Raw genomic sequence first — 24,396 nt, 5'->3', positions numbered from 1 at the left:
TGGCATTCAAAACATTATTTATCGGCAGGTGATACTGCTTTAATAGGTATCTTTTGATAATCAGTATCTATAATGTAGAAAAATACTTATCTTTAGTTCTATCTAGAGATTAAAGCAGATTTTATTTATCAAATGCATTGCCCAAATATTATTATCATTTGTTTGTCGCATTTCCTACTTTGTGTTAGTTTTTTAAAATATATTTATGTTATTGAATTCCGTCTGGTTAATAAAATATGTCTGAAATATCGACTACCGATTTCGCAATGAAGAGAAAGGTTTTAGTGTCATTAACCCCTGTTCTGCGAATTATCAGAAGAGTTTCAGCAGGACAGGTATTCCTATATTCTCTATGTAGGTATTTTAATATTTTTCATAACTAATTCACGACTGATTGTTATTTAGCGAACAATCAACATCACGTCGCACCTATTAATACTCTACCTTCCCTTGGTAATATAGGGGCTAACACTTTTTTTTAGTTTTAAACCTTTTTGTGAATCAAGGTTTAGTATTTTAGTTTTTTTGGTGTTAATCACCTAAAATACAAACCTCTTATTTTTCCGTTCTGCCCCTATATTAAGGAGGTACCAAATATCTCCTCATTGGTCAACTCCCATAACTTTACCATATTATTCCCACCTCCAGGTGTGGCAATGGGCACAACAGCGCAGCAGTAAGCTCGAGGCTCACATGGAGAGCCTCCGCGACCTGGACCAGGTGCTGGAGCAGCTGCTGCAGTGGCTGCACGGGCTCGAGCACACGCTGCTGTGTGAGTATACAGGGTGTTGCAAAAAGGGCATACTAAGCCGAAACCTACGTGTGCAGTATATATCTAAGCCCGAAAATGAAATCAGAATGACAAAATTCGCGCGGGCCGTTATAGATGTAACTACATCGGGATTTGTATAATGTAAGCTGTGTTTTCTTTCTTTCTTTTCTTTCTTTCTGTTTAGCGAAACGCGTATTAAACGAGTTTATCGACTTATCGACGTCAATAACGGACCCGTGCCGCGGACCAGAGTGCAGGTTATACACCAGAGGGTTACCACCCGCAGTCTCGTCGATGTACTGCATTTGTATGACCAAAATATGTCCCCTTTCTTTATTTAATATTGAATTACTTATCAACCCTTACTACCCCAACAGCCCTGGAGTCGGAGCCTCTGCCAGAGTCGATAGACCTTCTAGAAGGACTCATAGAGGACCACAAGGAGCTGATGGAACACACGCAGAAGCGACAGACCGAGGTGGACCGAGTCTGCAAGGCTTACCAGGTACGAATGTAGGGTTTGTTTTGAGGGTTTTAAAGGATGATTTTTGTGCTGGCGGTACGTAAAGCGCCATAGATAAAAAGCCCATAAATCAGTTGAAAATGTGCCCTAAATGAAATATTGAAATATACTTAAACTTTTTTTCATCACAATAATGTGACTTGTCAGGCCATATCTCATAATTTCTTAGGGTAGGTAATAGGAATTCAACTAACAATATTAAATGTCTGACAGGTCAAGAGTCAAAGCGTAGGACGCGAATCAACACCAAGGAAGGTTTCCGCCAAAACAGCCACCAAGGGAGTGCCTGGGTACGTATTAAACCTCCAAACTGGATATACAGGAACAAAACAATTTAATTTAACCTCTTTTGTTAATGCCATATGCAATCTCCTTCATTTCAAACCGCAGCAATACTTTTTATTTCATCCTCATTTCGGTTCGAGCCTCATTCTAATTTCGAATGTTATGTTTCTTTTTTTTCATTTGTTTCTCACCGCGCTGTCATCCGCCATTTTGTGACGTCATTGCATGGTGTGTCTGTGTTGCCATCGTGGAAAATGTTCAGCCGTGGCTCTCAACATGACCTCAATAGGGAGAGGTCAGCGTCGCCTGATTACTACGGGACCCGGCGTTACAGGTGGGTTTTTGCTTTTTATGTGCGTTTTTTATGTCCATGTTAAAGTTGATTTCTTGGTCCCTTTGGCAATATGTTTTTACGGAATACCTATTTACCTCAAACTCATGTTTTATCAAATTCTTAAACGTCTTTGTTCGTTTGTATACCCAGGTAGTTAAAACATATTGCTGGAGTGCTTAATTAAAATCATTGAACCAATCAGTTTTTTAATATAATTTATTCATATTTAAATGTTAAATAATTGGGCAAGTTGCTCTTTACTTCGATCTATCGATATAGTTTTTTAAAACTTTAACTATTTTAACTATTGGGATTGAATAACTCATTTCATTATCATTATAAATTAACTACTAAACACATAATTATTTTTTATCCAAACCTTTACAAATTAACTTCATTTTACATACAACGTTTCACCCTAATGTTTTATTAAATCGTGGTCAAAGGACGAAGTCACTTTATATTTTATTTCCTTATTTAGTAAATTTAAGATTAATTCAAGTCTAAATTCTTCGTTCTTTGACCACGAACCAGTGTGACATAGCTTTGTCTCGCTCTAACTCTGTGTTTGTGTGCTTTCTGTCTCACTCTATGTGCGCTTTCACCGGAAGGTCTCGGATACACTCACGCTCTAGGAGAGGAAGGTTTGATGTCACTTTTTTTCTTTATTAGTTTTTTTTAATACGCTTTTAGTGCTTTGGAAATGAATTTTGAGTGCCGAAGTTTTTAGGTGTTTGCATGTGAATGCTGAATGTAAATTTCAAGTTCAGCTTTGAATGTTAATTTGATTTTTATGCTGCTTTTATTGTTTCTGAGCAGACGGTACGGACTGTACTTTCATAGGTAATTTATTTCAAGTATTTTGACTTTAGAGTAGCTTGTAATTTTCACAAAATAGGTTTCCATTAAAAGTTTGTTCGTCTAAAAAATACTATAGTACCTACAACGAATATTATAAGAAGGTGCCTACTTCAATCCAGACAATAGTGACAAAGACCTACCTATTCATATACTTAATCAACTCAATAAAACTAAGCTTTTACACGTAAAACTAACACACACTGAAACACAAAATTTTCACACGAAATACTAACAACCACTGAATTTTTAACACTGGTATCACTAGGCCATAGACAACGCTAACCTTATCTAAAACCGTAGAAGACAACGATGAAGAGCTTACTAACCACCACCTACGCCGTGTCACAAACTAAAACTAATTTTCTGGTGAAAAATACAAGAATGATCTTCCACACTTAAGAGTATTCTGAGTGCTAAGGTGATCTATCAACCTGATCTTCTAATCTTTTTTAAATACCTACCTAAAATGTAAACTAAAACTAGCTCAAAGTAAAATGTAACATTCCAAAGTAGTTATCTAAATCCAGATCACTCTCGTACTAACGCCACTAAACCAAACCACATCAACATCTAACCGGGTCGGTACATCATCTATAACTCGACCACTCTGACTTGGAGCGGTCGGTACATCATCTATAACTCGACCACTCTGACATACCGCTCGTGTGTTTAGCCGCCTGAGCCCGGGCCGGGAGACGCCGGACCGAGGCCTGCCTCACTACGGACCACGCTTCCCGCCGCGCGGCAGGTGAGATAACGGAACCATAGAGAAGGAGGGAGACCATAGATAGACACAGAGGACCATAGACACAAACAGTACACAGTTTGAACACCGTCATAGACGCCATAAAGTCTGTAGGGAAAGAAGACCACACAGTTTGAAATTGCTACCCAAAGACGCAGCGATAAGCGGTCAGAGTTTCCACACTCCATAGACTACACAAATAGAGACCATAGACTACACAAATGGAGACCATAGACATGCAGTCTAAGAATAGGGACATTAGATAGGTACACATATTCCACCCATAAAAAATATGTAGGTACTGAAACTATAAACTAAACAAGGAGAAAAGAAAGGTTACTTACTTACACGAAAGAATCAAACTTAACTAAATGTCTGTACATGTACATAACCACAGGTTACTACAATTACTACTGTATCTTTAATTAAATTGTGTAGTTAGATGATGATTCATTATTTACACTAAACATTATTAGATCTCAATACAAGTATTTAGACATTTATGTACTTAGGTATGACTGTATGCATTCCATAATTTTGCTTTTCGATATCCGTGCTAGCTTTACATGCAATTTTTTTTTCATAAATATATTTGGGGTTGCCATCGCAGCATCAACTTAGGAACATGCATTTGTTTTCTATGTGTGTGTGATTTATGTCATTTGTGCAGTTGCCATTTTATTGCTTTTTACATTAATTGTTGAGTTTTTCCCCTTCTCGTATGTTTTTTGTTGTCATTAATCTTTGCCATAGTTCCTGCCTTTGATATCAAACATTATAACCGACTATAGTTTTCTAAGTAGGTACCTACCTACAGAACTTGTTAAATAAATTGAATAAACTAATACTTTAAATATCTAAGTACTTCTACTACCCACGTAATTTATCAATTAAAGCCTATACCTATAATTTTTTTAACCTATAGACAGTAATGCAGATATAAATACATATATTAATTGCTGTTCAGATTTCCCCCATTACCAGTAATGATCATTACCAATGATGATTGATCCAGATCAATGGGGGCAATCTGAACAACTGTTACACAGCTTCATCACCTAACCCAACTTCTCTTCCCAAACAACAGCAAAGGCGCCGAGCCAGAATTCCGTTCGCCCCGCGTGAAGACCCTCTGGGACAAGTGGCGCACCGTGTGGCTGCTGGCGTGGGAGCGACAGAGACGCCTGCACGAGCGTCTCGCTCATCTGAAGGAGCTGGAGCGAGTGTCCAACTTCAACTGGGACGACTGGAGGAAGCGGGTAAGCGATGTGTGACAAGAGGCGAGGGTGACAGAGACGCCTGCACGTTACGCTTGTGTCTGGTGAATAAATCACCGTGAAAGAAGTGATTGCACGACTCATATTTATAGCTGGAGTAAGTTCGTCAACAAAAGTGAAGCAACGGCAAGTTCGATAATATACTAGGAAGATAAAGCAGTTTAATGCCAAAAAATCTAAGTACATAACTATGCAAATGCATCCCCAAAATAATAAAACTGATGCGTGACTCTCAATAATAGTTATAGGTACCTAACGCCATCTACTTTATGACTTATCACCATAAAACCCTTATAATATCTCTCTCTACCTTCCCCCTCTAACATATCTCTCTCTCTCCCCCCAGTTCCTGAAGTTCATGAACCACAAGAAGTCCCGCCTCACGGACCTGTTCCGCAAGATGGACAAGGACAACAACGGCCTTATTCCGAGGAACGAGTTCATCGACGGGATCATTAACACCAGTGAGTAGATAGCCTTACATTTGTGACTGATTTATAAAGTACTTATAGACTCCTGCTAGTTCTTATAAACTGAGCTTAGGAGTAACAGGTGAAAGCTAAATGAGCTATAGAATATAGGCATTCTCTTGTGACCCTACTAAAATGCTCTAGTTTCTACGTACAGTGTAAAAAAATATGTAACTTCAACAAGAATGGTAATTACAAATGAATGCTGAAGTTTATTATAATAAATAGTACCTACATGAAAGTACCTAATCATAGAATTAACCCCCGTATTCCTAAAACGAACTGACAGTTTTCAAAAAGCTCGCAAAGCGTCCACGTGATTAAGAAAGTGTCGAAAATGTTTCCCGCCGATTTGTAAACCTCTGAAAATTCCTCTGTTTAAATACCTTCTAACAATAGTGTCCCTGTACAGAATACCTAGGACTTCTGTTTTAGTTAAGTAACTATACCTTCTAACAATACCCCCCCGTACAGAATTCGACACATCCCGGCTGGAGATGGGCGCGGTGGCGGACCTGTTCGACCGCAACGGGCTCGGCCTCATCGACTGGGAGGAGTTCATCGCCGCGCTTCGACCTGACTGGGTATGACACTATTTACTTATTTATAACTGTAGATAGATGGATAAAGCAATTATATTAAACTGACTGGATAGAGCACGCGTTATTTGTGAACCTAAATAAATAGTAAAATTAACAAGCTCTAATTTGATAAGGGTACAAAAGGCGGTCTTATCTTTACCTATCTATTCGCACATCTACTAAAATACCTACATGGGCCTCCCCCAAGACTAGTGTCTTTAATTCGACGATTATCCATCATCATCATCAGCCCGTAATCGTCTAACTACTGCTGGAAACAGCCTCTTAAATTTAATCTCGGCCCTCCTCATCCAGTAACTACCGGCCGCCTGTCTAAAGTGGAAATCCAGCGGGCCGGATGGTGCCGATTAGTACCTAAATGGGGCAAATACTAGTTTATTTAACCGGCTTAGAAAAATGAGGTTTTAAGTTTGATCTTGCGCGGTTATCCGGCGTTTGGCTGAACCGATTTCGATGCGGTTTTCAGCAACTTATATTAATTGTTATTGCGTATTTTAAATGTAATTTCTCTACCCAGGTTGAGCGCCGCGGCCCGCCGACCGACGCGGACAAGATCCACGACGAGGTGAAGCGGCTGGTGATGCTGTGCACGTGCCGGCAGAAGTTCCGCGTGTTCCAAGTCGGAGAGGGGAAGTACCGGGTGAGTGTGCCTCTAGTATTAGACGTCTGGATCCGGCTCGAAGGACCGTGAAAAGGCTTGGTAGCCTTATTTACGAAGCGCGCTCCATACTTGAGACAAAACTACGATAAGCGCAGCGAATACGAGAGCGGCCTTATTCGCCAGTAGTTTTAATAGTTTTGTCGAGACCTCGAGACCAAACCTCTCGTAATAGAGTATGGAGCGAACTTTACGTGGAGTGTAGTCATGTACCTACTTAAGGAATAGATACCTACTGTGCATAAAACTACAACCTCACCCCCTTACCTATTCATAGAAAAGTTATAGGACGTTTTGGCTATTGGACGGTTTGTAAATAAAGTTCAATAGCTACCACGTCCTATAGGTAACTTTTCTATGAATAAGCTATAATAAATCTATAACTATCGTTTGAGCTGTATAACAGTTATTTAAATTTCTTCTGCCCACCTCAACCACAAATTTCACCCTCACCATCCCTCTAGTTCGGAGACTCCCAGAAGCTGCGCCTGGTCCGCATCCTGCGCTCCACGGTCATGGTGCGCGTCGGCGGCGGCTGGGTGGCGCTGGACGAGTTCCTGGTCAAGAACGACCCGTGCCGAGGTACGTACTGCCGGGGTTTAGCGGGGAGGGGTGACTACTGTGATGTAGGGTACAGACTACGGTCCTAAAAGGCAAACTGTAGGTTACTAGGCGTGTGTAATGCAGGGTCAAACTTACAATAAATGACATTTATTATCGCGATAGTTAGTGTAATTAGACACTATCGGTGGCAACAGTTTGCCTACTGGGAACGCATGCTTAGCTCGCTGCCTATCTGTCATTTAAAAGAAAAATAAATATCTAACAGTAATGATAGGCAGCGCTGCTAGGTGATTTCTTAGATGAACAGCAGTGGTAAAGTTTAGTGGAGGTTAAGGATACTCTATTAAAGTACCTACAGTTATATGTCATGTCCACTGTACCACGAAGCTGTTAATAGCCCTGCTATAACTCATGGAATGGTTTCATGAAGATGATAAATTAGTATTTGTTGAATACCGACATGAGTGTTAGCAGGGCTTTTTATAGACACCTACCTTGATACCCCCTAATAATATGTTTTCTTTTAAGGACCAATTATTCAAATCATATTCCAAATTAAATAACTGAAGTACTTAACTACCTATTTTTAACGTTACTGAAATGGTCCAATTTGTTTAATTCAGAAGTCCCTTTGAAAACTTTAAAGTTTCAGATACTTATTGATAATGAAGTTATGTTTATTTAGTTATTGTAATTCTGCAGCAATTATAAATGTATCTTACCTATCTACTGTGGATTAAATAACTTCATTGCCAATTCATTTTTTTTCGACTCCACAGTATTTTATAATAATAATTTCAGAATTCATTTTTATAAAACACTGTGGAGTTTTATTGATAAACCTATCTTTTTTGAGTTTTTCTGTATTTTTATGGGAATCTAACATTTCGGCACTCATAAAATATTCTGAATTTATTTTAGCTGTTACTAAATCCCTACTGCAGAAAGGCTCAAAATCCAATTTGATTTATATTTATTACAAAGTGTCAATCGAAATATAAACAAAAACAAAACAATTGTGTTTAACCCGTAATTAAGAAAACACTAATATAAATAATTGTGTCGTCCATAATACTCTAACTTTATGCGGGAAAAAATTATAACTTATATATCTAATAAATAACAACAAAATAACTTCTATAGTAATTAAGTTTATTTTGAATCACAAATCTAACTGCGTACAAACATACATACTACTTTTAACTATTAATCGTTAACATAAATATTAGTAAGATCCACAAAAATATCTTAAACACTAATATTAATTAAACAGTTGTGTTGGCAAAGAGATCCTTAAAAACTAAAATACTGGCTTAAAATGCAAGATTTAGAGTAAAAAAACAATTTTATCACAGAAAATATTAAGTCGTTAATAAAAATAAAGGTAGATTTAGGTAGACTGGCTTTTTTGGAAGCACTGGTTTGAGATGAGTCAACGCACTCGAATGCAAGGTCAAAATAACTGGTCTCGTCTAGATTAAACAACATATGAGTCAGATCTAAAAGTATTTGAGATTCCACGCTACAGGCTAGGCTACAATATCAGTATAAAAGTTTAGAAAATACACTTGATTAGATACAAAACCTATTGTTTATACAATTACTAAAATAGGCTATGTCTACAACGCTATGTTATGGCAAATAGATAAAATATTTTCTAAATATGGCAGTTTAAATTTACTTAAGTTTAAAGATTACAAAGTTTGTTCTAATATTAATACTGTTAATGTTTGCACCTACAACAAGAGGGTTAAACCTAAATCTGAGATCTTTAGGCTGGATTTAAGAGAGAAAAGTACAGAAATCTGTATTGTTTAGTCAACATTAGTCTTGCGAATGAAGGAAGTGAGTGATGAGATCTCACTGGCGGTCTCACTGGGCAGCGGGCTGAACTCAATCTCCTCGCTCAAGTTCTGGCTGTCTGACGTGTTCTCAGCGGCCGGCCAGCGCTTGTGGCTCGGAGCATACAGCACCAGCAGTGCAAAGATGTACACATTCCACATGCCATACACGCCAGTGAAGAACGCTGAAGTATATTCCAGCTCGATGTTCTCATCCCACTTCCACTGCCCCTCGGCCACCTGGCCTAGAATGAACCCAATGACAGTCAGCGCGGCGCACAGCAGTGTAGCCAACATGAGGAACTTGAAGCGGTAAATGATCCCCTCATAGTGCAGGCGACGGACAGAGCACATGGTGGGCAAAGTGGCCCTCTTGTGGGAGATGTTCACAAACACTTTCCAGACCATGTAGCACAGGAACAAGAAGTAGATGCAGGTGGAGATGCCGGCCAGCACTATGAAAGTCAGAGCCAGGTTGGTGCCGAGGTCAGTGACCCAGATGGAGTAGAAGGGGTTGCGGAGTTGCACACCTCGCTCACACATGTCGAAGATGAAGAGAGAAATACACCCCATGGCTACAGCACTCAAGTGACGCCAGTATTGTTTCAGGGAGCTCTGGGCTGTTGTGTCTTGAATCAGCATGTGTTCACCAGCAAATACCAGCCAGAACGAGAACAGAGTGGCGTAGAACACTCCCTGCCTTATGTCGCCCAATAGCAGCATAAACGGCAAGTCAAACTGCAGAGTCAAGTACTCCAGGGGCATATTGAGGAGACACAAAGCAATTCCCAAACTTAGGAGCATCTTTTCTAACAGAACAGGCTTCCTCTCCAACATGTGAACTCTGTTCCAGAACCACACAATGATGGCAACAATACACGGGAAAAACACAGTCTTTAATGACACCCAAACCTTAGTAAACCCTCCATTCTGGTTAATAACAGTCAGCCACATGTCTTGTATGTGGCCGATGTTGGCATTCATGCCCGGAGCATCGACCGGGAGCCTTACATTCAGTAAATAATAGTCATGGTACAGCGAGCCTAACTCAAACAGGGGTATCGCTGAGCAGTTGTATAAGTACTCCTCGGTTTTGATGTCAATGTCGCAGTCTAAATGTCGCTTCTCGACGGACTGCGTGTAGAGCTTCCAGGCGTCGTCGGGGTCGCCCTTGTTGCGGTAGGCGAGGCGCGCGTCCACGGTGATGATGCTCCGCGGCTTCACCTCCATCTGCGAGTGGTAGCGGATGTCCACCTGCAGCACGCCGATGAGGTTCTGCTGCCAGCGCGAGTAGTCCAGCGTCATGCTCTCGCGAGGCACCGGCATTTGAAACGCGAACACGATATCGTGCTCCGTAAACAGTTGGTTGAAGTCCCCGAGATCGACGGTTTTACACGCGCCCTTCCCGCGGTTGTAGAACCATGTCGACGTGTCGTTCTTCTCCGTGGCGGTGTCCCGGCACACTGTGCCCAGGATGTTCTGCGCGTTGGCCGGCATCGGGGCCACCAGGCCGCCGATCAGGAAACATGCCACTTGACACAACAAAAGAAACGACACGAGCACGGCCAGCTTACGCCCGCTCAGGTTCTCGATGATTGTGCCCGTCATTGCGCAAGCTGATCAACCGCCGATCATTTATAAGTTTAGATAAACTGATGTGAAAAGAACACGATTATATTTCCATTGTTCTTATTTCCGACGCGAAACGAAGCCTGCGAGAGTGAACGGTGAACGAAACTTGACGCGATCAATTTGACGTTTCTGACATGCGCAGTAAATCCGGTTGCCAGCGTGGGGAAACGAAACGAGTTTTCGAACTCGTTATAAATATCTCGTTACTAATGTATCTCGTTTCGCATAATAAAATAAGAACAGTTTTTATCGTTTACCAAACTTAATTTGAAATTTATTTTAAATATGTATCGGTGTAATGCCAACACAACTATAACTGTAATTAACAATCCAATACACATTCAGAACATCCGTAGATGCTATATCTGTATGTTCGTCCACAAAATTCACAGCAACCCATTATTTAATCCACTTTCACCGTGAACATTGCAGCAAAGAAAAATGCTAGGTCAACCTATTGCTACCCACATTCAATGGCTAAAGTAAGCAAGGAAAATGTTTGCCATAATTGGTTATTGCTACTAATTTACTAATTCGTATTCGCTTTTCCCGATCCATCATCCCTAAATCCCAATTATGAAACAAAATTTTACTTTTCCGTTATTTTTTATTACGTTGATCCCTATTGGAAATCCTTTACATGAGTAGTTTCATTAGTGCTTCCGCTGCCTGACCCCAGCAAGCCGGAGCAGCATGAAGCTTGCTGCCCTCTCGGTGAGATATATGACCTGCTTGCGGAGCCGATACTGTATAAATATTTAAATTATTCACTGCTTTTTGTTCAAAGTATTCACTATTTGATTCGGACTCCATAGCAGGGCATTATCTTTATGTTGTAGCTTCTTGGAATATACTATTTTGCTTATTATGTAGAGTAGACTTTTACACTTTTGATGGATTAGTATTAATGCTTAAAATGCTTTTACTGTAAATATATTTTAAAAATACATCAATTGTGTATATAAGCTTGTACTTTGCGATAAATAGTATATTTTAATAGCAAATTGTTTGTATTTTAATGGCATTAGATTATGCATGAATTGGAATTTATTTGCCAAACCGTTTATTTGTAGATTTTTTTTTATCACATTAGTAGCACTTCAAACTATCTATAAAAACACAAGTGCAAGATACAGACGAGATTGTAAATATTTTTATATCATTGAAACATTTTAATTTCACATTCCATATTTGTAAATACATAATACCTATATATTTAACTTACCTACACCAACTCGGTGTTCAAATATTAATTGAAATTAAATAATAAAATCTTGCCCTTGATTTATAGATAGCATGTAGTTAAAAAAGTATCTTGGTGACAGTTTGAACTAATCGTATTTTGTAATAACTCCTAATCCTAACTGCACACAAATACATACCTAATTTTATTTTGCGTTTGTATGTTTTGTTTTTTTGACATGTTCTGATTTTGTTTGTTGTTTTTTTTCCTCTTCCTCACCTCCCGCACGCTGTCCTTCTTTTAACACGTTTGGTGTTATTATTCATCCTATCCTATTACCGAACGGTTTTCGTTTGCCCCTTCCCAATCCCTCCTGTTTGTGACCCGCACCGGACGCCGCCCGCATGCAGCCAAGGGACGCACCAACATCGAGCTCCGCGAACAGTTCATTCTGGCTGACGGGGTGTCCCAGAGCATGGCCGCGTTCAGACCGCGTACGCCTCGCTCTAACACTAACACGCCTCCTTCTACCGGACCAATCACGAAGGTAAGTGGCTAAGCAGCTACAGTTACTACCAATCTCAATCTCCCTACAGGATAAATAAGTAGCATTTAATATCGCACAAATACTTTCATAAGCGCACTGTAGTAGTTGGAGGGAGCAATCGGTTTGGGAAGCAATCATTATTTTGGCTTTTATGAGTTTTGTTTTTGCTACAACTTGCATACGAATTCGGTGTAATTCGTCTGCAAGGTGTATGGTCGTGAAACAGCATGTCTTGAGCTCTTAGCGATGGATGGTCGTATTTGCATTTAGTGTTGATTTCAAGCTATGCATAGAGGCACCGGCTCGTGTAGTGTTTGGTGTTGTTTGATTCATTGGTCCACTGCATTGGAGAGGTGGCACGACAGCGCATTTGGATGCCATGGTAAAGTATTTTGTTCCCTATCCCGCTCGATCCCATCATACCCGCATTTCGAAAATTCCGCGTAAAAAACGTCGATGTTGTGTTGACTAAAAACGTGTTCTAATCGAATAAAGCGTCGTTAATACAAAAAAAAAACTACTTCGGCAAAAAGATTGGCACTTTAACCGTGGACTCGTGTTTTGTTCCCTTCCTTCCTTAATCAGTTTGTCCCGGTTTTGTTATTGGCGCGTTTAGCTGAGGAGTTTATGGAGCAGCTGAGGCCTATTTTCGAGGCTTTGCGGCAGCGAGAAGAGCTGCCGTGCTCGTATCCCCTGCACGTGGGGTCGACGCACGGCACTAAACAGGCCTTCATATACGGACACTCAAGATCACAAGGATCGACCACTCCGGGAGCGCACCATTATACTCATCACCACGGGTACCAGCCGTCTCCAGGATATCATTGGGTAATGCTACTTAGGCTAACTGTGAAAGTGTCGCAAATCGCAAACGTTGTTTAAAGCACTGTACGATTGCAGCCCTCCGATCTTGTTTATAACCATTTTTTTTTATAATAAGCTTCGTTATATTTTATTCTTATTGTTTTAAAAATGTCAAGTGATCGTATTTGTCTATTGAGTGTTGATATAGCATGCTTCTATATCCTGAACAAAATAATAAATAACACAATAGGTACACCTGGGAAATTATAACTAACCAAGCCATGACATTCAGGGCACAATTTTGACACTTTAATGTAAATCACAGGTCCGTGAGCGCACCGCTCGCTCGGTCCCGATGACAGGCGGAGGAACCGCTGGAAGAGCATCGAGGTCGTCCCTTAGTGCTGGTACTCCGGACTCGCTGAGCGACAACGAAGCCGCCAGCGGACTCGGCGCGAGGTACAGGAAACCCAGCGTACCGAGGTGAGTTTTTAATACTATAAAGATAATCTCATGTTCGACAGGTCAAGTAAAAAGGAGAAATTGAGATCCACTTGAGAGACCTTTGTCAAGAGCTTGCAGAGTACGGTCACGGTTACATTACGGTCATGATTACAACTGTAATCATCCCTTTCTTGTAAAATAAGGCTTATTTTGACTGTAAACAATCACATCTTTCTTCAGGTCAACACTGACACCTGGTGGTTCAAGGCCAGGGTCGAGGCCAGGATCGAGAGCAGGCTCCAAACCACCATCAAGACATGGATCTAATCTGTCTCTAGACAGCACAGGTAAAACTGCAATTCCTTCTTTCTTAATTATATGTCTGTGTCTGTTAGATCAATAATTATTCATTTGTATCTACCAGATAAAATTACATGGTCAATCAATAATCAATTGAGTTCCCGATCTATCCCAAATGGCTTCCTAAACCAACAACTCCATAATTTATATTTTTATTGCAAATGTAGACGATGTCGGCACACCGTCGCGCATCCCGATGCGCAAGGTGACCAACACGCGCACGTCGATCGCGCGCGCCAACGCCAACGCGACCAAGTTCGGGACCACCACGCCCAACGGCGGCTCCCGACCGCGCACGCCCACCGGGTACATGACCCCCGCTAGTGGAAGGTATGTAACTTTGGCGTTTAATAGTTAACATTAATTTTAAGAAACCCTGAAAGTCTCATGACTTTCACCTATCGAAGAAGGACTCAGTCACCTTTGCACAAGATAAAAAACCTATAGACATATTTTTTTTGGTTTGTTGTATTGTATTTACGTACATACTACCTACAGTAATTAATAAACACTGCAATTTCTACAATTATTTTGTACCATACAACTTTTTTATTCAAAATTGTGTAATTATGTATGGACACGTTAATAAACGGACACACCATTGGTACGCACGGGCAGGTATTCGAGCGGCGCGATGTACCGCACGTCAAGTATACCGACCCTGTCGCCGGTGCCCGCCCTAGTGAGGTACACCCACAATAAACAGTTTGGAGTTTGCACCCGATTGGATTTGAATGCGGGAGGCGAAACTTATTTTTAATAACCCTGGCAACACTGTAAAAATATAATCGTTTTAACTGTAAGAATATGCGTTATAGCGAATAACGTTACCTGTGCCATTTTAGGGTAAAAATAAGTTTCGCCTTCTAAAAGCACCCTGCTAGAAATTGGGTTAGGGTTAGTAGGTAGTTTGTTATCAGGGAAGAAGTCAAGCACGAGCCAGTTGATGAGGGGACTAGAGGTCAATTTGTGTATTTTGTTTTGAGGTTCTGCAGCTTTAAATATGGTGGTGGGTGATGGTTTTGGGTTTTATGAAATATGTCTATTTATGTTAATTTATTCAATCTACATTACGGACCAAACTTAAAAAAAAAGAAGCATGCTGAGGTTTGAATTACGATTATGACTTAACATTATGATTGAAGAATCCTGAATTTGAATATCCTAACAAATATATAAAAAAGTATAGTGTATGTAATTCAATGATATTAATGTATTATTATATTTTCTCCTTTCGCATGCAATACGAAATGGGACAAATAAAAAACACAGTTCAACACATTCCCAACCTTCTTCCTTGGCTTCGGACCATCCTAGCAAGTCGTCCCACGCCCATCCCGCATTCCAGAGCTCCACTAAAATACCCATTTACGTCGGCTCCCGCTCCCAAAGGTCCCAATCTAACGAGAGACTTAGATCCGCCTCCAAAAAACGAGAGATATCCCTCGAACCTAGTCCCACTTCCCACGAAGCGTCGAGGAAGTCAGAACAAAGAAGTCCCGAGGATGACTCCTCGCTGTTCAGCATTTCCGGGATGACCAGTGACAATGAATGCGAGAGTAACGTTAGCGAGTCCAGTGGAGACACGAAGCCAACCCAACGAGATGCTAAAGGGTACTGGGCTTGTAGACTGCTAGCTTCCGTTGTCTACTTATGTTTGGCTCGATTTTGCATTTTGACATCATCAGTCACATAGTCGTCATCATTTCATAAGGTTTTTCTCAAGCTTGATTCGATTTGACAAAACTGTTTTTGAGAAAACCCTGCTGTAGGATTTCACCTAGCAAATTTTCATCCTACACTGTATTTCCACATCGTTTCTCAATATCATCCATCATGCATTTTGTTCCATTTATATACTTACTAATAACGTTATATTTTTATTTAAGAATATGTTTGTGACTAATGGGTTGGGGCTTTCGATTTTATATTCTTTGGGCTTGCATTTTATGGCGCTATCTAATGCTATGCTGAATCGGACATTTCTGAAGTGCGTCAGATAAAGTCTACATATTCTGCCTTTATCCCACGCTTTCAAAGTACCTTGATCTTAGGCTCACATTCTTCTATTCATCGCGCTTTTGTTTGATACACTATCTGTATAATTGTGCACATCTGTTTACTTCTATCTACTTTCTTATTGCACATGCACTCTGCACCTTAATTTCACTAATTTAAGTACCTAGATCTGTAACTACTTCTCTAGAAACCCTGGTAGAATTAACTCATTTTTCATAAATTAAAAGATTTAGAGCATGTGCAATAGGAAAAAACCTAACATTTCTTGTCTGTCTTTGTCTAATATTTTGACTTGTCTGTGCTAACTCATCAAAGGAGTGGTTCGTTCGCGTCGACGGATGGTCAGACGCCGGGGCGCAGCCGCATCCCCGTACTAAAGGACCACCATACTAACAGTAACAATTATAGGTAATGTCTTCGTAGTTGTTTGTTTTCTTTTTATGCTATTAATGTTTTGTTTTGTGATTGCTTTGCTTTGTTTCCGTGACTAATTATGTTCTCTTTTGGATTCTATAGGCTTTATTAATACCTAATCCTGGAAATATCTATTCGATTCCAGTTTTATTTTTACGTTTGTACTTTCTACTTTGTTATGTAGCGTTTATTCAGCATTCGAATTATTTATCATTATTATTATTACATATATTGTAGCATAAATTTATGTACCTATTTTACCTAAATTAGATTATATTGGAACCTAAATCCTACGGAACACTGGATTATAGTTTTGGACACCGGTGTGTATTTTTATATAGGGTTTTGTGGGTTTTATGCACGTTTTATTGTATTTTCATCTGTATCTACTTATAAAATATGAACCAGGAGATAACAGTTGGATTATTGTTGCCTGTTTCATCTTTACACTACTTGTTATAAACAGCATAATAATTGGTATTGTCAAAAACAGGCAAAGGACTCCTTCGGGCAGTACGACACCAGTGAGACCTGGCCAGCAGACGGCCGTGTCACGACTCCTCAGGAAGCCTTCAGATGCCTCTGAGAAGGATGCCCCTTCGACACCAGTGTCTAGGAGAGGCACCCCGGCCAGGTCTACCACCGACAAACGAGAACCATTCCGATTGTAGACGATAAATTAACTCTTAATTATTTAATATGACAACCCTGTATTGACCAATTTCGTACACTAGTGCTAAATTTGTCAAGCAGGGCTTTTATAACCCTGTGCTATGCTAGTCGCTCTGATATTTTGATAGTCACACATTTAAAGAATTTATTATCGCAATTTGTAATCGTAATTTTAGGCCAAATGTATTTCGAAAATTATATTCTCAAATCAAAGCGGCTGGCATTACACGGTGGTATACCTAATGGTGCCGAAACATTGTAATAATACTAACAATTATTAACTAATTCGGGAATGAAGCCAAGCTTATTAAGTGATAAGAATGCGATTGTGGCTTTTAGTTGAAATGAATAGATGTAGTTTAAACGTAAAGTCTGCACTTGTTGCCTTGTATTACTTCTTTTCTACGAAACCGTGCAGTTTTTTGCACGTTTGGACTTTTATTTATTTTGTGCTGTCAGTATTTACCAATCTATTCTTTTTTTTAAGTAAAAATCACAGAAATCATGTTATGTTTAACTTTGTACCTATTATTATTTCCTCCTCTTATTTATTGTCAACGTTGCCATAATTATTGTAGTGTATGTTTTGTATGTTAATTAAAAAAATACGTATTATTGATGTTTCCATTCATCAAGATCAGAGAAGGAAAGTGTGATTTTGTAAACCTTTTGTGTTAGATTATTTTCTATAGGGACCATTATGTTGTCAAGATTGAGATAGGAGATCGTCAGCTAACGCTTCTTGTGCATTCATTCGACGCACGGTAACGCCAGACTTTGCAGTTGATAGTGTACTCTAAGCTGTAGTTGATGATTGAATAAAGTGATAAAGTTTTGTGAGTGATTATTTTTTCTTAGTAATTTTGCACAATCATGTTGTATTTTGTATTTCATTTACTGTGTTCATCCTTTTTTCGTACGAAATATTAAGTTTTCGTTGAAATTGTACAATTATGTATATTATTATTATGTATGATATTTGCACAACATCCTGTTGTAACGTGTATGGAACTGTTGAGAACGCGGGCGCAGGACTGTCGCCAGAGTCTTGTGTCTGTTGTTTTGGCAGAAAGTGCTCATTTCGGTAATTCCTTGATGGATAATTTATTTTAAGTTTAACTAAAGTACACTTGTAGCAAAAGACATTTACTTAAAACGTAAAAAAACGTTTCTATTATATGAAGTAAACGCTTTAAAATGTAACCCTTGTCCATTTCAATAAAAATGTTAACCAACACTCACACTTATTTGTTAATTTTATTATAAATTTGACTTTAATATTAAGTCTTATTATTAGTGTTATATAAAACTATTAATCTGGTCATTTTATTTAAATCATTGTTGTATTTGTTAAATTGTAAAATCAAAGCCAATATACTTAAAGCTTGCAATATTTTTTTGTAAAAAGACCTAATGATTCTGAAAAGCTACAGTTTAAATCTCATTATTATTGATTTAAAAATAATAAAAATAAACGATAACAATTAAGACGTTGTTTAAATCTAAATACGTACCTGTAAAGAGTACGTCAATGAAACACGAGTGCTGAGCTTGTACTGGTTTTTATTAATCATCATGCATACCCACATCTAATACAATATCCGACATCCCCCTTCTTATAAAAAAAAAATTACCTAACACAGTAAGGTATACATGCATAGATATTAATCTCATAACAAATTTCATAACAAACTAATTCACATGTAGGTACATATCAACATAGACAAACAGTATACAATGATAAGTTTATTTTGTAAAGCGCAATTTCACAACAACAATTTTATCTTGAAAATAAAGTGGTTGTAATTTTAAAATATAATAGGTAGGTATATAAAGGCAGTAAGTTTATACTTACCCAATTCATTTAGATATATCATAATTACTATTCATAATATTCATAAAACATGCAATTAAAATCATTATACAAAACAAAAACATAAATACCTAACTACCCATTGAGTTATGTGCATTGTAAATTTGTAACTCAATGTTACCTATACCAGCTCATTTCATAAAGATATCATGACAGACAACTATGTAAATAGAACCGTAAGTAGTTACATGGGCAAAATTTGTTAGGTATATTATATGGTTACAAACTCGCCTTGTGGAAAGGTAGTACTTTAATAAACATTGACAATCATAATAAATAAGGTGTCATTAAATGAATCATAATCATAAACAGCTACTTACCTAGTTTTTGTGTACAAACATATGCGATTTTTATACAAATATCAACAAAATATCTAATAGATTCTAACGTAAACAAATAATATTTAATGCAAACAATTTGATCAGGTATTATATTGATAACATAATATTCATTATTTTATAAGCTTAAATACTCATTTGAATTAAATTGAATCATCATATTTCATTAAGTAAGTAAAAATTATACTTTTGTGCTTAGGTATAATATTACACATCAGCAATTATATCATAAATTATCATATCATACAAAAATTTAGCTGATTTTATTAATTAATAAGTATGTACTTATTCAATTATTACATTGTAATGCTAAACATATTATAAGAATATAAAATAAAATTAAAATTCATTCCACTTATAGTTACTCAGTTGATAATATTCGTGATGTCCTAACCTATCGTGCCGCAGAGAAGCCGTAGCGCTCAGGAGGTCTCACCGCCCTGCCATAACGGGTTATGTGAGGATCAGCTGTTACATTAGGTACATGAGGTGGCTGAAGCGGGACACCGGGGCGGGGGGGGCTGCGCGGGCGCGGGGACCCGCCACTCTCAGGCGGTGCTTGTTGACGCTGCGTCATCGTTACTATATCGTCATAGGGGTAGCTATTGTTATCATTATACGTACGCGATAAGCAACGGTTTGAATCTTCTATTAAATGTCTACGATTTCTCACTATAACGCGACCTGACTGCATTTGTATTGCGTATGATCGTATTCCTTTTATACTTAAGACCACACCATTTTGCCACTTATTATTTAACCATGCTTTTACCTTTTGACCTACTTTCAATATGGATAAATCCCTAGCACTTTTGTCATAATAATTCTTCTCTTTAATCTTACGACTTTGTAACTTTGAGCAAACGTTCTTATGTATTTTAGGTTGCAACAATGAAGGTGAGCATGGAACGATACTTCTAAGTTTTCTATTATTAAGTAATTCGGAAGGTGATGGCAACGAATTATCAATTGGTGTGTTTAAATACTCTAGGAGTGCCAACCGGAAATCCGAATTATCATAACTAGTCTTCTTTAACATGTTTTTCACTGTCTGAATAGTTCTTTCTACCTGACCATTGGATTGTGGATACCTAGGAGATGACATCACATGTTGAAAGTTCCATTCGGTAGAAAATTTCCTAAAATGCTCGCTATTAAATTCCGGGCCGCCGTCTGTCATGAGAATATCCGGTATCCCGGTTCTACTCAATATAATTTTCAGCTGATCGACAACGGACTGTGACGTCATCGACTGAATGTTGATAACTTCTACGAACTTACTATAATAGTCAACAACCAAAAGATATGTTTGATCACGGAAGTGAAATAAATCCGCTGCTACTTTAGACCAAGCCCTATTCGGAATCTCGTGTTGTAACAATGTCTCTTTTACGTTTGCTTTTCTATAGGTAAGACATGCCTGGCAGTTAGATATCATATCTTCTATCTGAGAACTTATGTTAGGCCAATACATAATTTCGCGCGCTCTCAATTTGCATTTTTCTACACCTAAATGGCCTATATGTACTTTTCGCAACATCTCCTGCCTCATACATTTAGGTATAATAATGCGAGTACCTTTCCAGACTAACCCGTATTGAAAAGTTAATTCGTCCCTAACACACCAGTAACACCTAATTAGGTCATCAACCTCATTTTTATGTGTAGGCCATCCCTTTCTAATAACGGTTTTTAATAATTGTAACTCACTGTCATTTTGTGTATATTTTTGTATCTGTAAAAAATGGGAATCAGTGAGAGGATTATGGATGGCCACCGAGCACACCTGCGCCTGCGCATCGAGGTGGTCGCGGGGCTCGAGGTCACGGTCAACACTGTTGCTATATGAATGGCAGGCGCGCGATAAGGCATCCGCTACATATAAATACCTACCTGGCTTATATACAAGAGTGAATGTATATGGCTGTAACCTCATAAGCATTCTCTGCAGACGAGGAGGTGCGTTTACAATAGGCTTGTTTATTATGCTAATGAGTGGTTTGTGATCTGTTTCTATAGTGATATCCGTACGCCCATATATATATGTATAAAACTTTTCACACGCAAACACACAAGCAAATAATTCCTTTTCGATCTGCGCGTAGGCCTGTTCCGTTTTATTTAGGGACTTTGACGCATAACAAACAGGTAACCCCTCCTGCAGTAGGCATGCCCCGAGGCCGTTCTTACTAGCATCTACTGATAACGTGACTGGTTTATCTAAACTATAGTATTGCAATACAGGCGGGCTCGACAAACTCTGTTTTATAGCTTTGAAACTAGCCGCGTGCCTATCCGTCCAGTGCCACTCAATATCTTTTTTGAGCAACTCTCTTAAGATTGAGGTTTTATCAGACAGATGTGGAATGAAACTGCCTACGTATGTCACCAGGCCTAGGAAACGCTCCAAGTCCTTGACGTTTTTCGGTTCCGGCATGTTCCTTATTGCCAATGTGTGTGTATCATCTGGTAATATACCATGCTGACTAATTTTATGACCTAAATATGTAATTTCATTCAATCCTATCTTACACTTTTCTCTATTAAGCTTTATATTTATTTTTCGGCATCTTTGTAGCACTTGGTGTAGACGTTCGTCGTGCTCCTTCCTATCTTTACCGTATATGAGCAGGTCGTCGACGAACTGACATACTCCTTCAATATCCTCAAAATGTTGTAGCAAAGTTTTGTGAAAAACTTCAGATGCCGATGATATACCAAATGGTAATCTTAAGAATTTGTATCGTCCGAACGCCGTATTGAAAGTACAAAGGTCTGTGCTATCTTCATGTAATTTATACTGCCAGAAACTCTTTTTTGCATCTAACGTACTAAATACTTTAGCGCCCGACAATTTAGCTGTTATTTCGTCGAGAGTTGGCAATTTAAAGTGCTCACGCCGTATGGCTTTATTCAGATCTTGCGGGTCTAGACATATCCTGAAGTCTCCGTCAGCTTTTTTAGCTAATGTCATGCTACTAACCCAATCTGTTGGTCCTTCTACTTTGGCTATGATACCTTGACTAACCATTTCTGACAATTTATCTTTTACTTTATCTTTTAATGCTATTGGTAACTTTCTCGGAGCATGTACTACTGGATTCACGTTTTCTTTAAGTTGTATTTTGTGACATCCCGGCAAACAACCTAATCCTTCAAACACGTCCGAGTATGCATCCAAAATTTCAGTATTTCCTGAGTTTTTTGAAATAGATAATATTCTTTTAACTAAGTTTAGTTCCTCACATGAACTTCTACCTATAATTGGGGAGGAATCGACATCTGCTATGATGAATTTGATTATATAAGTGTTTTCTTTATGAACTACCTTAATGTTGCATTTACCTACAACTTTGATGGTATTTCCTGAATATCCACGTAATTTTATAGTAGTTTCCGTTAGCTCACTCTCTGAAATGCCAATTTCTTTTAAAAAACGTATAGGTAATATATTGACATCAGCCCCGGTGTCCAACTTAAACCCTATTGCATAGCCATTTACTAATAAAGTTGTACACCAATCATTATTAGAGTTTACATTATATATTACCTGATCACTGGATTCACCATCAATAGCGTAAACTTGTCGTCTACACATCTTAGCATAATGATTGTAACGGTTACAATTGTTACACTGCACACCATAGGCTGGGCACTTATATAGCTCATGATTTATACCGCACTTTGAGCATACACTTTGCACTTTATTTGCACTAGAACCTTGGTAGGGCGGGGCGGCGGCAGCAGGCGGCCCAGGGCGCCCCTGAGCACGAGCGCGCCCGCGGCCGCGCCCGCGCCCTCGCCTGCGACGGTCACGCGCGTCCCGCGTGCCGGAGGCGTGCTGCGCCTGCGCTGCTCCACACCGACAGCGCCCCGACTGCACCCAGCTGACTGATCCTTCGCCTGATCCCGGCTGCTCCGAGCAATCTCCATTGTGATGATTTACCTCGTGGACGTGATGACTCGACCTCTCAGTCTTGATACTGCCGGCCTGAACACGTGACAGCTCAGCCAACCGACATATATCGAGGGCTCTGCTCAGTGTTAGATCCGGTTCTCGTAATAATCGTTCTCGTAATGCACCATCATTTATTCCGCAGATTAGGCGATCTTTAACAAGCTCGTCGCATAGATCTTTGAAATTACACGTCGCCGCCATTTTATTCAATTCATAGACGTATTGTTCCGTTGACTCGAAATCTTTTTGCTCACGGGTGAAGAATTTGTGTCTTTCCACTGTAGTATTCTTTTTAGGTAAAAAGAATTCATCAAATTGAGATAAGACATCGCTCAATGACTCGCTTTTCTTCTTAAATTGTTCGTAAACTTCGCGACACTTTGGACCGATGACGTGTAACAGTATATTAATTTGGACTGTTACAGTCTTTTTTGATAGTTCACAAGCTTCAAAATAAACCAAAAATGATTTTTTCCAGTCTTCCCACGATTTGCACAGATTTCCTGACGTTACACTCGTTAAATTATTATCAAATTGAAAGGCCGATGGCGGCTTTAATACGGCCTCCATTTTTATTTATTCTAAATTTACTTTTTATAACACTTTTATATTTTTTATAATTTCTACATTAACGGCACTTTTGTTTATTTGTTTCTTCTTCGTATTTTAAATTTGTTACGTTAAATTTTTATTCCGTACCGGCTGCGCCATGTAAAGAGTACGTCAATGAAACACGAGTGCTGAGCTGTAAAGAGTACGTCAATGAAACACGAGTGCTGAGCTTGTACTGGTTTTTATTAATCATCATGCATACCCACATCTAATACAATATCCGACATCCCCCTTCTTATAAAAAAAAAATTACCTAACACAGTAAGGTATACATGCATAGATATTAATCTCATAACAAATTTCATAACAAACTAATTCACATGTAGGTACATATCAACATAGACAAACAGTATACAATGATAAGTTTATTTTGTAAAGCGCAATTTCACAACAACAATTTTATCTTGAAAATAAAGTGGTTGTAATTTTAAAATATAATAGGTAGGTATATAAAGGCAGTAAGTTTATACTTACCCAATTCATTTAGATATATCATAATTACTATTCATAATATTCATAAAACATGCAATTAAAATCATTATACAAAACAAAAACATAAATACCTAACTACCCATTGAGTTATGTGCATTGTAAATTTGTAACTCAAT

The 24,396-nt window shown here is 38.8% G+C and overlaps 3 protein-coding genes across 3 annotated transcripts in view; 1 reads left to right on the top strand and 2 right to left on the bottom strand.

The window, feature by feature from the left end:
- The window catches only part of LOC105395838, a 171,569-nt gene extending 153,074 nt beyond the window's left edge, over positions 1-18,495 (top strand). The window contains exons 95-113 of the mRNA XM_048628073.1: positions 649-772; positions 1,150-1,277; positions 1,509-1,585; positions 1,843-1,914; positions 3,449-3,523; positions 4,608-4,779; positions 5,144-5,261; positions 5,742-5,851; positions 6,387-6,509; positions 6,992-7,109; positions 11,213-11,278; positions 12,158-12,294; positions 13,424-13,581; positions 13,783-13,889; positions 14,070-14,232; positions 14,521-14,589; positions 15,175-15,516; positions 16,237-16,329; positions 16,829-18,495. Coding sequence (XP_048484030.1) covers positions 649-772; positions 1,150-1,277; positions 1,509-1,585; positions 1,843-1,914; positions 3,449-3,523; positions 4,608-4,779; positions 5,144-5,261; positions 5,742-5,851; positions 6,387-6,509; positions 6,992-7,109; positions 11,213-11,278; positions 12,158-12,294; positions 13,424-13,581; positions 13,783-13,889; positions 14,070-14,232; positions 14,521-14,589; positions 15,175-15,516; positions 16,237-16,329; positions 16,829-17,006 — 2,430 coding nt within the window. The 3' untranslated portion in view covers positions 17,007-18,495. The remainder of the gene's footprint in view (positions 1-648; positions 773-1,149; positions 1,278-1,508; positions 1,586-1,842; positions 1,915-3,448; positions 3,524-4,607; positions 4,780-5,143; positions 5,262-5,741; positions 5,852-6,386; positions 6,510-6,991; positions 7,110-11,212; positions 11,279-12,157; positions 12,295-13,423; positions 13,582-13,782; positions 13,890-14,069; positions 14,233-14,520; positions 14,590-15,174; positions 15,517-16,236; positions 16,330-16,828) is intronic.
- LOC105395835 (protein wntless) lies at positions 8,227-10,669 on the bottom strand. The gene has a single exon (XM_011567800.3). The coding sequence runs from the start codon at positions 10,538-10,540 to the stop codon at positions 8,906-8,908; it is 1,635 nt and encodes a 544-aa protein (XP_011566102.2). The 5' UTR covers positions 10,541-10,669; the 3' UTR covers positions 8,227-8,905.
- Positions 18,496-19,582: 1,087 nt separating the features above from the next.
- On the bottom strand, positions 19,583-23,909 carry LOC119692026. Its single transcript, XM_038111025.2, has 2 exons — positions 22,769-23,909; positions 19,583-19,658 (listed from the first exon to the last, which is right to left on the bottom strand). Exons 1-2 carry the CDS (start codon positions 23,744-23,746, stop codon positions 19,641-19,643), a joined length of 996 nt encoding a protein of 331 aa, XP_037966953.2. The 5' UTR covers positions 23,747-23,909; the 3' UTR covers positions 19,583-19,640.
- Positions 23,910-24,396: the final 487 nt, after the last annotated feature.

Source organism: Plutella xylostella, chromosome 20, assembly GCF_932276165.1.
Source record: "Plutella xylostella chromosome 20, ilPluXylo3.1, whole genome shotgun sequence".
In the NCBI taxonomy this organism is placed as follows: Eukaryota; Metazoa; Arthropoda; class Insecta; order Lepidoptera; family Plutellidae; genus Plutella; species Plutella xylostella.
Note: the sequence above shows the minus strand (reverse complement) of the source record. Positions and strands in the feature narration are given on the sequence as shown.

Excerpts from the sequence above, each read along its gene's own strand:
- LOC119692026 (XM_038111025.2), bottom strand. The coding sequence starts at position 23,746 with ATGGAGGCCGTATTAAAGCCGCCATCGGCCTTTCAATTTGATAATAAT.
- LOC105395835 (XM_011567800.3), bottom strand. The coding sequence starts at position 10,540 with ATGACGGGCACAATCATCGAGAACCTGAGCGGGCGTAAGCTGGCCGTG.